The sequence below is a fragment of the Colias croceus genome, chromosome 6 (genome assembly GCF_905220415.1).
Source record: "Colias croceus chromosome 6, ilColCroc2.1".
NCBI lineage: Eukaryota > Metazoa > Arthropoda > Insecta > Lepidoptera > Pieridae > Colias > Colias croceus.
Genome location: NC_059542.1, coordinates 1,955,341 through 1,972,890, shown reverse-complemented (window position 1 = coordinate 1,972,890; position 17,550 = coordinate 1,955,341). Strand labels below are relative to the sequence as shown.

Below are 17,550 nucleotides of genomic sequence, written 5' to 3'. Positions count from 1 at the left end.
ATTACACACGAAACATACATTTTATGGGTTAAAATTTTTACATAGTACCTACATATTACAGATTTTACAGTTAGATGATAAAATACAATTAAAAACTTCATTGTGTCCCACACTAGGCGATGCCTTTCCTGCGGGACAATAATTAACAATATACATAATTAATTTAAGACCAGCATAGATTTCTATGCTTAATAAATAAATTCGTATTTAATTCATAACACAAAAAAATATATTAAAATAAATTACACCTAATTATAGATCAAAACAAGGAACTAAAGGACATACGTGTGCAAGATTACATCAATCAGATTTTTTGCGTTTCATTTTTTATCAACCGGTAGTTCAATCGGCTGCAAATTATTACATGACAATATCTAACATGTTTTTTACGCAGCAAATTTTGAACACATGATTGCTGATAAGTGATAAGGTTTTTTATTACATAGACTGGAAGAATAATAAATATAGTTCTTAATTAAAGTAATACGTATGTAATTTGTGAAGGGGGCTTGTGCCGATACTTATTAAATGATTAGATATTTATTTTATTATGCCGGATATAAAATATATATTGTGATTTAATTGCGTTCGAAAAATAATAATGTCGTTTATATTTGCAAATATATTAAGTTTATTTTAAAATTCAAGTTATTGTTTCTGTTAGTATAATAGTTACATAAAATTAATGCTTAATTTTTTTATGTAGCATTTAAACTAATTTAGATACTTACATACTTTGGTCTTTTATTTATACTTCTATATGCCAATCAACTCGGGTACTGGTAAGGTAAATTATATCAATAAAAATCCATATTAAATAAATCAATGTATTCGAAAAAATAGAATATTAATGATTACTGAACATTACTGAATATCAAATGTATTATGTAGAAAATGTATTGTAATTATTATGTTTTTTATGGATCATGTACGTAATATATAAATTAAACATTGTTATACTGACAAAAATATTGAATATTCATGTTATTTTCTGAGTAAATATGCATTATAATTTATTATAATTTTTTTAACCTTTGTGTGGTTTAAATATAATTATTGTAAGAATTTTCCGTATTCACGTAAATTAAAAGTTATGTTTTAATTTATTTTCTACTAAATTATTTAAGTTGCTGAAACTTGATATTCATTAAACACTAAGTTATTTATAAAGAACATTATAGATTTAGCTATCCATACAGTTTATTATCAGGATAAGGCTTCAAAAAATCTACGAAGAAAAGAAAATGCAATTCAAGAATAAAAGTAAGTTTGAAGATTTTATCCCCACATTTTGTTACACATTTATGTATTATAGGTATTTTTAGAAAATGATTCCATTTCCTTACATACGTTTGATTTCCAAAAAAGATCAAAAACATAGCCAAATCAGATACATTGTAAAACTCAATTACAACAAAGATATATAATAACAATCGTTGTCACATCGCCTTATATCTGACAGAACATTTAACACTTCTGTGTGACCAAGTACATAGCCTCGCTCCACATGCATCTCATTATATGACAATACATTCATAATTACTAGCCTCCAATGTACGATTCTTTCTTTATTTCCATTGAAACAAGACTGAGACAAACGCTATCCTTTTAAGTATTGTTTTCCGTATGTTTACTGTTTTAATTTTAATATATACAACACGACTATTGATCAGTTAGCACCAAGGTAATTAAGAACAATATACAGTAAAATGTATTGACGGTAAACAATTTTAGATAGAGTTTTGTGACAAACTTACATTATTTGTCCAGTAATTATGATATTTGATAATATATGTACTCGTATTTATCGAACACTGTTTTATGTTTCTATTTTTTTATTATATTTAGCCCAAATAACTCATTAAAACCAAAATATAATATATTTTCTTACTCTTCATGTTAAAAATGTAAGTTCAGGAAGATAAAATAGTTCATTGTCCAATTCCACAGTATTAATTGCTCCAGACATGATATTATATCTCACGTCTCATAAAATTAACGAAATAGAAATATTTTTTAATAACTATGTTCAACTGTCAATAAAAAAAATGATCTTAATTGAACATAAAGTATAAATATCAAAAGACCTTACACTGTTAATTATTTCAGTATTTATCAACTATCTGTTACATTTTTCAATAATAAGTTATCGCAACCAGAAGTAATACTTATATAGAGGGCGGAGAGGCCTTCCGGTATTAGATAATATATGGGTATATATAGGTCAAGAAGTTGTCTGTATTTCATGGAAATTTTGATCAGAATACTAGGATAGGAATTACAAGAAGAATTAAAAACTTACATCAAGCTTAATCAGAATTTTTTATAACATTTTATAATCGATTTAGGTACCTACCCTAAAACTATATAGACCACAAACATACATATTTAGACATTCTATATGAATTATTTCGTAAAAGAATGGCAGCTGTCAGAAGAATCGTTCTATATATTTTCCGAATTATAAATAGGCTCCTGCTTACGATTACAAAAAACTTATTTATTTACTCATAGAATGGATTATGCAAGACAATATTTATGGGGTTATTGACCCGGACCTACTAGTTTTGGTTCACACCGCTTGCATATATTGACCACTTTGCTTACACTAATTCTAATGTAATTAGGCAATCTATGAGTTCATAAAATTGATTGATCGGATTTTAAACATTTGCTTTAGCGCTCAATTTAATTATAATTGCAAATTTATTGATGGATATGTTCGAAAACTATATTTTGTCTCTTATCTTTGATTTCTATATAATAAGAATAACAACAAACACATCATTTTGTTGCATCTTATTTGTAGTTTTGCAATTATTAGAAATAACATTTTGTATTAGTAATTGATCTACTATTCATAGTAGGTAATTATCCAAACTTTAAATTATGACAACATGAATTATTATTAAATTAAATTAAAATTTAACATAATATTATTGCAACCTCGTTTTTAATATGCTATCGGAGCTGCTCCCATAGTAGGTAAAATTTTCAATCACTACGTACAAAAGTCGCTTTCTATGTCCCTATGTCCCTTTGTATGCTTAAATCTTTATAACTACGCAACGGATTTTGATGCGGTATTTTTTAATAGATAGAGTGATTCAAGAGGAAGGTTTTAGTATATAATTTATTCGCTTTTAGACAAAGCGGGCGAAGCTGCGGGCGGTAAACTAGTTTTAAATAAATACATACAGAGTGACCACAAAACCATCTAAGCAAATATTATCAGTATTCAACAATTTAGCATTGACCAATTTTCTTAATAATTAATTTTCATTACGGGATTACTTTCAAAATCGTGTGTCGATTGCGATCTATAAAATGACAAGTTTGATTTGTTCATATCTGATAGTGTCTTATTTAATTTACAACAAAAGCCTTACAGGAAATCCGCGTGCTTTATATAAAATTAGCATAATGATTGCAAATTCTTGAAACACAATCGTTATATTTCTAGTGACATTATTTCAGATAGGCTTTTTCTTTAATTAGTAACTACTAACTAGCAATCTCGTTATGTAAATTAGATTAATTATAACATTGATTTGTTTTTAATGCGTGTTAAATGTTTCTGCTATTTTAATAGCTACTTGTTTGAAATGGGAATATATTTTAAACAAAGAGGATAGTAGGTTATATGGAATCTATGCTTCTATACTAATATTATAAAGAGGAAAGGTTTGTAATTATGTATGTATGTATGGTTTTCACGCATAAACTACTGGACCGATTTCCAAAATTCTTTCACCATTAGAAAGCTGCATCTTTACTGAGCAACATAGGCTAGGTTTTATCCAGGAAATCTCACGGGAACGGGAACTATGCGGGTTTTTCTTTGAAAACGCGGGCGAAGCCGCAGGCGGAAAGCTAGTATGGAAATATTTTTGTGTACATAAAGCATATTTAAATCCAAATTCAAATTCAAATTCAAATATTTTATTCCATGAACATGGGTACAATACAAGGTGTTATACAAATATGAGGTCCAGCCATTTATCATTAATGCAGTAGTCCCTCACACAATAATAACATTTCTGTACTAATAGTTCTTTTAATTTAGATTTAAATAGAGCTGTATTTCCTATTTCTATCATTGCCTTAGGCAATTTATTATACAATATTGGACCCATTCCAAAAATACTTTTAGAAAAGTGCCTTGTTTTACTAGTTAACATACATATTTTATGATTATTACGCTTACTTTGGTAGTGGGCATACATACTTACTTATACATACTTAGGAGCAGTGGTGGCTCAGGGAGCAGTGGTGGCTCAGTGGTGAGACCTCGGACTTCGAATCGATAAGTCCGAGGTTCGAGACCAGGCGAGCGCGCAGGAAATAAATTGATTTTTCAATTTATCTGCGCATGTTGTAACATCACCACTGCTCGAACGGTGAAGGAAAACATCGTGAGGAAACCGACATGTCGAAGAATTAAAAAGTTCGACGACATGTGTCATCCGCCAACACGCACTTGGCCAGCGTGGTGGATTATGGCCTGTACCCTCATAGGAGGCCCGTGTCCCAGCAGTGGGAACGTATATGGGCTGATGATGATGATGATGATGATGATACATACTTAGATTAGATTTTACAAACATTATAACTTCATACATATATAAACATGGTAAGGTCAATAGTACAAATTTTTTAAAATATGGAGCACAGCTGTCGGTTCGCTTTATACCAGATATAGCTCTTATACACCGTTTTTGTGATTTAAATGCGGTTTCTATATCTGTACTATTACCCCAGAATATTATACCATAGCGTAATATGGAATTCACATAGGCATGATACGCAGTTATTAGAGTTGCCTCGTTTGCTACTTTTCTCAGCATATAAAGGGCATAAGATAATTTGCTTAGTTTCGAGCAAATATGTTCAATGTGAGCCTTCCAATTCAAATTTCATCTATGTATATACCTAAAAATTTTGTATCATCTATTTGCGTTAATATTTTATTTTTGTACATTATGTTCAGGGGGTTACTTAATTTATGTCTAGTAAATGTCATTAGTTTTGTTTTTTCTAAATTTAATGTCAGGTTATTCATTTTAAGCCATGTAATCATTTTGTCAAGGAAGTCTGTCACATCTTCTTTAAGGTTAATTATGTCTTCCGAAGTGAAAATTGCAGTACTATCATCAGCAAACATAACTATGCTATTTCTAGTGGCTTTAGGGAAGTCGTTTATGTATATATTAAATAATAGCGGTCCCAGTACACTGCCTTGGGGTATACCATATCTAACAGTGTCAGGTTTTGATTTAGGTATATATTCTCATTACTAGGTACTTAATATTAAATTACGACAGTAATTCTATGTCTATTTGTTCCGTTTTCATACCTTGGTTATAAGGACAGGCTACTTTTTGTCAAGAAAAAGTAATGATTCAAGTGAAATAGGGGATGAAAATATGGCTGTCACTTTTAATTAATGCAAAAAAATAGAAAGACCTTAATAGAATATGCCTACGTGTCTATCACAGATAAGGAAAATTGTGAACAATTATATACCCCATGAATTTAACATTGATAAGGAAAATTCTGAATAATACCTCTGATAATAAAGTTTTGTTAAAAAAAATGTCAACCAATAAAAAGGTTATTTCGACGAATTCATAAGTGCGCTGTAATGCAATGTAAAAGGCTTAACAGGCGTCAAATTGCTTAGCATTGTTGGAAGGTTTAATCGGCTTTCAGCGGGGACTTGAAGTCGAATAAGTGTCATAAATACAAGCTTAATGTATTTACAATTGAACAAGGTTAATAGGAGTAATACATTGATAGTATTAATGTAATATTAATATTAAAGTACCTTAGCGACTTCAATTAGTGGGTGTTTAATTCTGTCAATAGGTTCATAAAATTAATATTTTTATGCATTGTGGCATTAATAATTTTCAGTAAGTATGATATTTGTATCCTTAAGTAAATGTGTTACGTATGATAGTTTATAATATAACAACAGAACTTCCTTTTAGTTCCTCAGCATAATATATTATCTACCTTTATCTTGACTTTAAAGTCATCACACATCTATACTTAATATTATAAAGCTGAAGAGTTTGTTTGTTTGTTTGTTTGAACGCGCTAATCTCAAGAACTACTGGTCTGATTTAAAAAATTCTTTCGGTGTTGGATAGCCCATTTATCGAGATATGCTATATATTATCACGCTAAGACCAACAGAAACGGAGCCACGTGGGTGAAACCGCAAGGCGGAGCGTAGTGTTTATATTTTTGGTCAATGTGTCTTTCAAAATTACTTATACAATTCGGAGCTTATAGAATTGACATGTGTAATGAAGGTATTAATTAATATTAGTCGTGCTATTAGCACTGTTATTGGTTTCGCTTTTTTTGAACACGGGTCCTGTCACCTGCGGAACCGAATATCGATCAATCGCAATCTATCCTTGAATTAAGCAATTGTTTTTACCATTGTCACGATCGACGATGTGGGCGCGGCTTATAAATTAGACTCGTGTCCAGCGCACCTGCGTTTTGCAAATTAACTTCAATTGTCACCATAAATTAATAACTTTATTATATTATCATTTATCAGTTGTCAACAAACTGTATCGAATTCCACGCATTGATTGAGTAAACAATGGTTTGCGGAATAAATTAATGTTAGACATTGTTTTAATACAATCATTGTTCAAGAGCAAGTGAAAATGTGCGTTTATAGTTACAATTTTTAATATACAGCATATTTACTATAGCTTATACGCATAGGTTCATTTGTTAGTTCGATACAAACATTAGATATCTTAAAATCTTCGTCGATTGTCTCCTCAACGCACTTCAGACCTTACATCTAAAAGAATCTTATTATATATTTAAACAATCTTTAAACTACAATACCTATATTTGTTTCTAACTATATTTTTAAAAGAGCAGCTACTAAGATTCTTATCGCTTCTTCTCTAGCAAAACTGCTTTCCGAACTTGTGGAAAATGGTCTATGTCGTGACGACAAAAAGTGTTTCTAGAAGAAATCTATTTGAATAAATAAATATTTGGCTTGTTTGAATTTGAAATAATATTCTTTTTTCAATGAAGAATAAAGATAATCCGATTGCATCTGCTTTACATGCAGAGCTGTTAAAGGATCTCGTTATAATTCAGTGTTTGTTTACAATATTACAGCTGATGTTATCTGGCACGTACTTCTGAATCATCGGTACACTTTCTAACACATTACTACTATTTATTTTATTTGTGGTTAAGAATAAACAAAAATGTTTTCCAAACTCGAAATTTTCTACAACGTTTACCATTCATCCATAATTGTAAAAAATATGCTCATGAAGAGCTTAAAAATAATTGTTCTACGGTTTTCCAGAAGTTTCACTACGGTGTATGTTTTTGCGACGTAATTTTTTTAGTACCTACTAAAAAGGGTTACCAAGGTCAAAGTATTCATAGGAACTATCCCACATAATGTGACATTATAATATGATATTGAATTGTTTTATAACACAGTTTTCTTTTTATTTTTATACACAAATTACTAAATTCTAATCCACAACACAGTCAGTATAAAACTCTTATTTACGTACAAATCAATATACCTAGCCTACAAGCACCATTGTGTTGAACCTCACATAATACGAAACCTACACGCCTCGCCACGACAATAAATACGCTTGCATAATTTCTCCAGCCATTGATGTCTCGATTACAGAACAATACCTCAACGTAACAAAGTAACACAAACCTACAATTCTTCCGATTTTTTTCAACAATAAATATTATAAGTATGTTTCCTATTACATGAGGTTTCTCCTATCATCGCACTTTTTTAAGCGTTGATTCACATCATTTGAATATGCTAGAATCAAGAAAAAGATAGATGAGATATTATGTATGATAGATACCTGTCATAAACAAGAAACACAGAATTTTAATAATTTTTATTCTGACTCGTATGTTTGAACAATATAGAAAAGAAAGACATCCGAAGAAGAAATGAAAGAATTTTTTTCATCTACGCAGATTGTTACACAGGGATGATGTTTAATAGTAAAATTCCTGAAAAATATTCGTTCTTCGACTTTATAAATAAGTAAATATAATGTTACCATAAAATAGTATTGGGAATATAGTATGCAATAGGTGCTCTACACCATTTAAGTATGTCGTGGTTATTACTTGAAGGATCTTTTCCTATGTGGTAGGTATTTATAATCTTTATTTTTATGAATTCTTGTAAAGAGTTTTAAAACAATTTTGTCACTTGTTTAGATCCAATTGCTTCACATTACCACAGAAACTTTCAATAGCCGCAAGCGTTATAAAATAAACTACCACTTGACACTTTGGTCGAGGAGTCAGCACTTTACATTCAGATCACAGAAAGGAAAGTGCGTTGCGCTAATCTATTCCGTCGTGCATATGATCGCCTTCTCGCTATTTCCTTGTTATTTCCCCGTGTATTTGTAAATATAATTCAAAACTTTCACTGCAAATAATGGTTTTGGCAATGACGTAATGTCTAATAAAGTTTCGGTATCTATAAAGCAGATTTTGATATCAATCATTAACTTTTAGAGAGTTAGTCGTATTCTTAATTGATCATTAATAGGTTCAAAGTTCAAACTCTAAAAGCATTTTTATATAACATAATGAATTAAAACTCAACAGAAATGTTTCCTTAATTAATATTCAGGTTTCCTACACATTGGAATTGTTTTTTTGTTAGGAACACTTTATTTTTTATGATGATTTTTTAAATACACACATATTCACAGAAATAAGTGATACCAATAATACTTGTTCACAATGTCGAAACCTCACAGTAAAAGTTATTAGTCACTTTAATCGGTGCATTTCAAACACAATACAATAAATGGATCAAGGTATCGTATCTGGTGACAATGACGAGTGTGATTGAAGCAATTAGCGTGAAAGGAGATCATTAGCAAGGTGTTCTTGTGTGAGGAATATTTAATTTATATGTGGGCTAAATGTTAATATTGTAATAATGGACGTGACACTGGAACCGTGACTCAAAAATGTTTTATAATACGTTTGCCCTCGCGTATAAAGATACGGTTATAGGGGGAAACGATTACGTATTGCCAAATATAGGTCTTCTTTTTCTGATATTGGTTGAGTATTATAAAGATAATTATAGAGGCATTGAACTTTTTTAAAGGAAATACATCTCAAAACAAGAAATACATCATAACATTATAACAATTCGACATGACTGAATCATACTTTTGAAGTGGGTTTTTATTGCCTCTTTATATCGATTAATTTACAACCTTTTTTTTAAATGAACTTTCTGTTTATGAAACTAAAATTATAGAGTAATTCTAAGATTAAGTATATATGAAAATCAATATTAAGTTACAACTACCGTAGTCACAAAGAAAATGCTTACAACTAGCAAATTAACGTCACGTTTAATAAGTAAAGTATATTTTGGCTTTTACAATATTATTGTTTTGAATATAAATAATTTATTATTTAATGTTTTCAGATAATTTGGACAGCGAGTGGGGGCGACGGGTACAACTGCCCCTACGGGCAGAACTGCGCCTTTGAACCGGCGCCTCCGGGCAGGGCGCCGCCCTGCGCGCAGCCCGGCCTCACATACTGCTTACATCCGGAGCCTTATCCAGAGTATGACTAGTTTTATATAAATGGATATAAATGTATGATTGCACGTTTGCTGTTTTATACTTCCTTAATCCTTAACAACTATCAACATTCGTCAAAATAAGTAACGTTACGTTTCTTTAATTTATGGACCTTTTTTATCATTTAAGTAAAAATGCACGTGATAGCATAAAAAAATTATCTAAATTACTTGAAAATTCATCGAGCTCAATTCGTACTTTCAAGGTTCAGAGCTTGATCAGAGGCTCTTGTTATGAAAACGTGTGACACCTATCACCTGTAACAGCACTATTAAGCGGCAGGCTGAGGCCACATTTAGGATGACTTAATTATTTATTGCAAGCAAGAAAGCTCTTGTTTAAGTATAATTTGTTTAAAAGTTCCCAAATAAAAAAATGTTTAAAAATTGAACGCAATTTATAAGATTAAATATATCAGTATCAATTTCGAGTTAAAGAATGAAAGAAATTATTTTCCAGGCACGTCATACGAAAGCTAGTGCAAGCGGGGCAGTACGATATCCGCACCTTATTATCCGATGAGAGTAGAGACGAGTTCGACGCCGTGAAGAAAGGCAGCTATCCATACGGCTATGGACCAAACTCTCTGCCCCACGTGGACCAAATATCTCTAGTCGACGACGGACCTGACTACCACAAGGATTATAATACGAAGTTTCATACAAGATTCAACCACGGTAAGCTATTTGTATATTCATTAGTTTATTCGGCTCTGGCTGTCACTTGAGTTACATTAGTTTATTCATTCAGTTATGTAACTTGTAAGCTACACAATGCGTAACAATACTTCATTTAAAATTTAACATAAACCGCCCATTTTACAATTGACACAAATAGAATATAGAAATTTCCTGCTTTAGGTTTATACTTTATAATAAACTATTTTTAAAGTTTATGGTAGAGTATTTTTATTTTTAGTATGACAATAAAATATCATATAAAACTAGTTTCTTATTTGTCTAATTTTAATGCCCGATGCCCAGTTGCTTAGACTTTAGAGCATGTATTCATAAAAAACCGCATCATGTCCACATTTATTACGCTCTATAATATTTTTATATTGTATCTTTAGTTTAATCTATTGCTTTTTCAGATATTTTTTCCGACAAAACACCTCTGCAACCACCAACATCGATCGAGCCGACTCCCTACAACATAAAGGCATTTCAAGCGACCAACTTCTCAAAATTTGGTTTCCAAGGCTACCACAGTTCCCCGGGTTACTGGGACCCGGACTTGAGGCAAAACAGCGTGACGCCTAACTTGGGCATTTATAACCCGAACTATTTCAACACTCCCAACTTCTACCAGAATTATGAAGCAGATTGGCTCAAGCAGGCCGCGAGTGGTGTGACGCATTATAACCCGAGTGAATGGTGGAAGTTAGTATTTTGAATGATATTTTTAAATAGAGCTCGTTATTAGGGATGTGATCTCGAGTTTACAAACTTTGTCATAGTGATCGTTCGTCCACTTATAGATACTTCTAAACTAAAAAGAAAGTGAGAACACTTTGATAAGTGTTGGCGCCCCTATTCCTACATAGCTTGTCTAAAGTTTATACGCTATAAGGTTTTGTATCGGTTTAAAAAATTCCTAGCCAAGCCGGCTCCTGTCTCCCCCTGGTATTTTCTAATTTTAAACGTTAGAACGTATTTTAAACTTTTTCGAATATTAATGCATTTTAAACTCTTTCGAAAAACTAATTAAACAAAATTAGTTAGTTGCTCTTGTATACTGTTTTACCTAAATTTAAATTAACATGAAGTCGTCACTATAAGCTAAAAATATGAGCATAATATTAAAATACCTAATAATAGCCTTTAGTCCAATGTCATATTATTCACAAACTTCTCTTTACAATTTTTATTTATCTATTTCAGATACATATCACCATCCCGATCAAACTCCGACATCACGATCCAGAGGTCGATATCCTTTCCGCCCCGAACCGTGGGACATGGGGCACGACGAAAACGTAACGCTGAGTTGGTGGAGGCAGCTGCTAAGGGGACCCTCACTGGGGCAGAGGCTTTAAGGATCGCGTTGGGGCTTGCTAAGTGTGTTGTTTGATCATGTGGTAACAATAGATATAAGTATATAACATATAAAACGTGTTCTACTGGAAGTTAGGAATTATTAAATTTCATAAAGTGCCCTTAAGTTTTACTTCACCAATCAAAATATAATATTACATTTTTTCAAACATTTCTTAGTACCACAGGGCACAGTTAATGAACCACTACTGATATAGTGAAGAAAGATGGTTGAGAAAATATGACTTAAATTTTAGTTATTAGATATATGTATTATTATTATAATATAAACTCCAATTAGACAATTACTATATTACTTTTTTTTTGCTCTTCAAAGCGCACTGTTTAGTTAGGGTTTTTAGGAATTAAAAAAAGTCAATATAATGATCATCACTTCTTATAAGAAAAACTACAACTTATAAGAAAGTTATTATCATAGCTTTATCCAATTATTTTATACTTCCAGCGAAGACCCATCCGCGGAAAGGCCGCGGCGCCAAGCCGCGAACACGGTAGAACTCTGCCAGGTCCGTACGCAGTTCATCCAGCCGCAAGCCGCACAGAACAACAAGGGCAACTGGCGATACGTCGTCAACATGCCCAATAATATGACGCAGCTGGTCCGGGTTGAGACTTGCTCGTATGTATTGTTCTTATTCGATTTTAAGTGTAAATAGAATATAACAAATAAGTTCGTAAGAACAACAAAAACAACAAACTAACTTTAAGAATGAAAAAAAAAATGTGTGCGTGTACTAGCACAGAATACATAATAGTAGCTAAACGCTAGTACTAGAGTGCACACGTAAGAAGTGAAACTTCTTTATTGACCTTATTTTTCAAAAAAAAATTACTATATGCAACTTTACAGAAATACCGAATCACGTTTAAACGTGTAACGAAAAAATGTTATACTAAATTTTTTTCCAACCCCGATAAAGAAGTTTCTCTTCAAATCTTAGTGCTGCCATCTAGTTGAGTTTAAGAGAAAGTTCTATACTTTTGAGTTTTATAAGTACTCTATTTGTATCATATTACATATTAATATTTTAAAAACACCATTTTTATTCTAGGTCTTCGACATGTAGTGGTTTATGCAGCGTGCCCCGCGGATACACTTCTCGTTGTGAACAGAAATATATTCAAAAGCGATTGGTTGCACTTCAGCCGAGCGGACAAACTCTGTACACAGATGTATTCTGGATTCCGAGCTGTTGCCAATGCACAATAATTAATAATAATTAAATCTTATTTTAATCTCGTTGTGATGTACTTTTAAGCTAAAATGTATTGCATGTTGTGTTTTATTGTACGCGTAGAGTTGCCGCTATTCGATGCTAGATGGCGCTATCACTTTGCTCTCTCTTGTGAATGTTTGTGACTTTTATATTATTAGATGATTACAATATAAATGCGGTTCCTGTATTATTTAAATTTAAAATAATATCAAAATTAATATGTAAAGATTCATATAATTTCCTAAATTTATTTGTATTGCAATTTAATGTAGTAATTTTTGTACGTGTAAAAACAGAGTATTATGTATATTAATAGGTACAAAGTATTTAATCTAGTATTATTCAAAATATCTAGATTTGTATATAGTAGTGCAACTGTAAGTGAACAATGTTTAAATAATGATTACTACCCAATAAATGAAATAACAGTCTTTCTCGCATGAAGCTTTTAAGCTTTTTTACTTGTTAGTTCGTTCATAATTTTATATTGCTACAAAAGCTAAACAGCCGAATTTATTTTTATACACTTATTTTTTAAACTTACCTATTTTTCATCTTGTCATTCAATATTCATCAATACTGTACCTACTTACACTTCGATTGAGTTGTAAAATAAGTAACTAAATTAAGAAATTGTATTTCTGTGACGGTTATTGCAATAAATGAATTCAGATTCACACTTTTGTATAAAGATCACCAATAAGGAAATTCAACTGATCCATTCTTATGAAATCAAGCCAAACCGATTTTTGTCCCTTTCACTCTCATGTTATTCGAGTAGGAAGAAAAGAGTCAAAGTATACCAGCTTATGCATACTTAACATTAATAAATATAAATACAAATTACATAGAAAATATTATAGTCTCATATTATAAAGAAGGGGTTAAGTTGATTTTATTTAGAACAATCTTTTAAAGACTTTTGAGTTAGTAATAGTTTGACATTTTTTGTAATTTTCAGAGTCGACGCGCATTCAGTTTTGTATAACTTTTGTAAATAAATAGATAAATAAACCAGTTTGTATATGATAATATAAAATTGAAATTTGAATAAATTTGTTTTATTTGAAAACCTTATTTTTTTTTAACTATACAACTTTTAAACACTATACAAAATTTTCAACTTTTTTTGCGTACTTACATTATAAAAAATGATAATATTATTACATTATATAATAGGTTTATATAAATCAGATCAGAAAAATCACTTAATATTTATAAATATTCTGAACCCCTCTTCCACCATCTTCTATCTTATTTTGTTGAAATAAAGACCATGTTTTATTTCATTATATTTATATTTTTATTATTATTAATAACAAGTGTTAGTTGATTTTCCTGTTTCAAGAGTAATGAAATAGTTTGAGCTTGTTTATCTTAAATACTGTAACTAGTTATTTAACCATCGAGTGGAAAACAAATTGTCGTTACGGAAAACTCAAACAAAAACTTTAATTAACATCATCGAACTATTTTTCATTGATGTAATGTAATATGTGGTAAAAAATTCAATTCCAACAACATAACAGTACATTTTCATTGGAGGATCATTGCTCTATTTAATTTTAAAAATAACAAGCAAATAATTAAAAAAAATATGCTTTTTATTAGTTGGGCTAAGTATTGTCTGTTATTCTATTATTCCTTCTCCCTGTGACATAAACATTAACTCATAATGAATTTATTAATCTTATATTGTAGCCTGCAGTTTTTTTCACTTTATTGAAGTGAAACTTCTTTATCGGGGTTGAAAAAAAATTAAGTGTAACATTTTTTCGTTACGCGTGACATTTTTCCGTTACGCGCCATCTTTTTCCTATCCCTACTACGCGTGATTCGACGTATTTCTGTAAAGTTGCATATTATAGTAAATTTTTTTTTGAAAAATAAGGTCATAAAGAAGTTTCAATTCTTACGTGTGTACAATATACATAGTACCTACACGCACACATTTTTCTTATTTCACACTCACAAAGCTTCTCAAAAGCTAAAAGAATAAACTGAAAATGTAAAACCCGACAATATAATTCTAAATTTGGAAGGAGTGGTTGACAAAGTGGCATATTTTCCCGGGATTGAGTTAACGGCTCAATTTAAGGGGTGAAAATCGCCACATCTGTGGGATAGCACCCCGGGTTTACAGGCCTACCTTAACAAACTTCCTCTTATGCGTGACATCCTTTTATTTATATTTTTTTTCTTTAAAACTGAAATTAAAGTACTCTGGGTAATAAAAAATATTTTTTTTTTATTGACATTTCAATTTCCTTTTAAAGTTATACAAACAAAAACAAAAGCTAGGTATGAACTGAAAGTGATGAATCCTTTACCCATATAATTACTTATGAGTACGCAAATAGTAGCCTATTGTCACAAAAACAAAAGGATTATTCACTATGGCATCTACAATGAACTTGAAAGCAGTTGCGTCAAGCGCCAAAACTCTCGCTTCAAAAATAAAAATTCAAGCAAAAAGCTCGACACGCGTAAAAGTAAAAGAGGAAGCAGGGAAAAAAATCAATGCTTGCGTTTTATGTTCTGTGCGTGTGACAGATCGGTTGTCATGGCGACCACGACGGGGGAAGCGTTCGGCGGGAAATAAGGGCGTATGTCGATGGGGTGAAAACAATAAAGCGTTGCGTTTCCTCTGCATAAAGTTGAAGTCGAATCGCGTTCCTTTTTACGCTGTTACGTTGTTGGATAATAAAGTGCGTTGTGCGATAGAGAAAGAGGATAGGGTAAGGTTGGTGATCGATATTACGCACTTTTGTAGCAATGAAATTGGCACGACACGATGCAAGAACGCGGTTTGCACGCGTTGCAACCTTTTAATTTTTGATTTCGCTCCGTTTCACACTCGCACCGGCTGGTTTTTTCGGATATGATACCTTTACTGATGGAGTATTTTGTAAAAAGCGGCGATACGTAAATTGGTCAACGAACGAAAGCAAAAGTTACGCTCAAACAACGTTGCAAATTGAATCGAATCGATTTTCGAATACAAATGTTATATTTACTGTATCTGGTCTTCAGTTATTCCTTACATTTCATCTATACGTATTTATAAAAGTAGTAGGTAATTCAATATTGATTTGATGCAATAACAAACAACCTAATGTTTAAATTATTCATTTTTAAATAATTAAATGTTTCCTTTCCGAAGTATATTACCTATATTATTTATCAATGAGAATCATGAGTTATACAAAATAATAATATTTTAGAAATTACAATAACTATAATAAAGCCAAGTATCCATTAAATATATTATTATTTATATGACAGATGCTTAGCTATGACGAATATGGGAAAAATAATGGTAGTAGATGAAAAAGTGAGTGTGCGGTAAAATTTGATGAGTCATTGCGTCGGGTGTGGTACAGACGGCAAATTTGTTATTTTGGAATCAAATTATATGGCATGGAGTGAAATTGATTTACTCCCTTTGTTCTTCTAACAATATACTTTTTAAAATAAATTGTTTCGTATAAAATAAAACAAACTTATAACAGCTATATATATGTACTATGGTTAACATTTTTGGGTTAGGTATATTTGCGCGATCTGTTGTTGAATTTATATTGAGTAAAATTTATAAATTTCTAAGAAATTCAGATACAAATTTGTTACTAATGAACTTACTGAATAGATATGGAATGTCCACTCTGTACAAGTTTTTAATTTATAGTTCAGCAAACTATACATCTTGTAACTATGACCCTGATTTATCTAATAATAATTAATTCAATATTCGCTGGCCATTCTGGTTAATTTCACTATACACGTATTAACCTACAGAATGAGAAAATTCATTCTGAAAGCAACGAAAAAGTATTAGCGAAAAATCAGGTAAGTACTGCGTCCGTGCTCGACCATCTGTATATACCTCCTCTTGAGGAATCTGATTTTGTTAAGAAAAAAATATTAGTAAAAAATATTAAATGGCGAAGAAAAAGAGCCAATCTTGAACTTTATTCATGTCAGTACTAATTTAGTTTGCACTTAACTATTATGTAATCTACCACTACCAGTTATACAAAATATTAAACGGCACATTTCATGTCAAAGCTATTTTTGAAAAATATATATTACACGTTAGCTATTCTTTCATATTAAATTATTTGGTTATTGACTCCTAATCCGCTATGCTAAGTGAGCCAGGCCTACAGAACATCTGCCATATTTTTTACAGCGCAACATTCTTTCATTTTTTACATATGCCTTTATTGTGTGTGTTGTGTTTGAACGTCTTTGTAAATCCTTTTTACGTTTAACAATTCATGAGGAATCATCTTTAAATCTCACATGCTTTAATGAACTTTGAACTTTTTATATTTAAATTTTAATCGTAGATAAATGAAATAAAAAATAATTCAAAATATATTAATATGTGCTTAGTTAAATGATCTGTTTATCTGTAGTTTTCTAAGTTTTCGCCAAATACACTCTAAATTATTATTTCTTATTTATAATTAGTGTAAAATGAGGAAAGAGTAATTTAAAATAAAATGATTTCATGTCTATTATATATATTTTGTTTGTAATTATTCCTGAATCCATACTTAATATTATAAATGCGTATAAGTAACTCTGTCTGTCTCTCTGTTACTC

At 30.9% G+C, this 17,550-nt stretch overlaps 1 protein-coding gene across 1 annotated transcript in view; it reads left to right on the top strand.

Moving 5' to 3' along the window:
* LOC123692802 (protein spaetzle 5) overlaps positions 1-13,990 on the top strand; it is a 29,889-nt gene extending 15,899 nt beyond the window's left edge. Inside the window, exons 3-8 of the mRNA XM_045637598.1 lie at positions 9,506-9,648; positions 10,125-10,342; positions 10,759-11,047; positions 11,549-11,725; positions 12,168-12,341; positions 12,775-13,990. Of these exons, the coding sequence (XP_045493554.1) occupies positions 9,506-9,648; positions 10,125-10,342; positions 10,759-11,047; positions 11,549-11,725; positions 12,168-12,341; positions 12,775-12,946 (1,173 nt within the window). The 3' untranslated portion in view covers positions 12,947-13,990. The remainder of the gene's footprint in view (positions 1-9,505; positions 9,649-10,124; positions 10,343-10,758; positions 11,048-11,548; positions 11,726-12,167; positions 12,342-12,774) is intronic.
* The last annotated feature ends 3,560 nt before the right edge of the window (positions 13,991-17,550 follow it).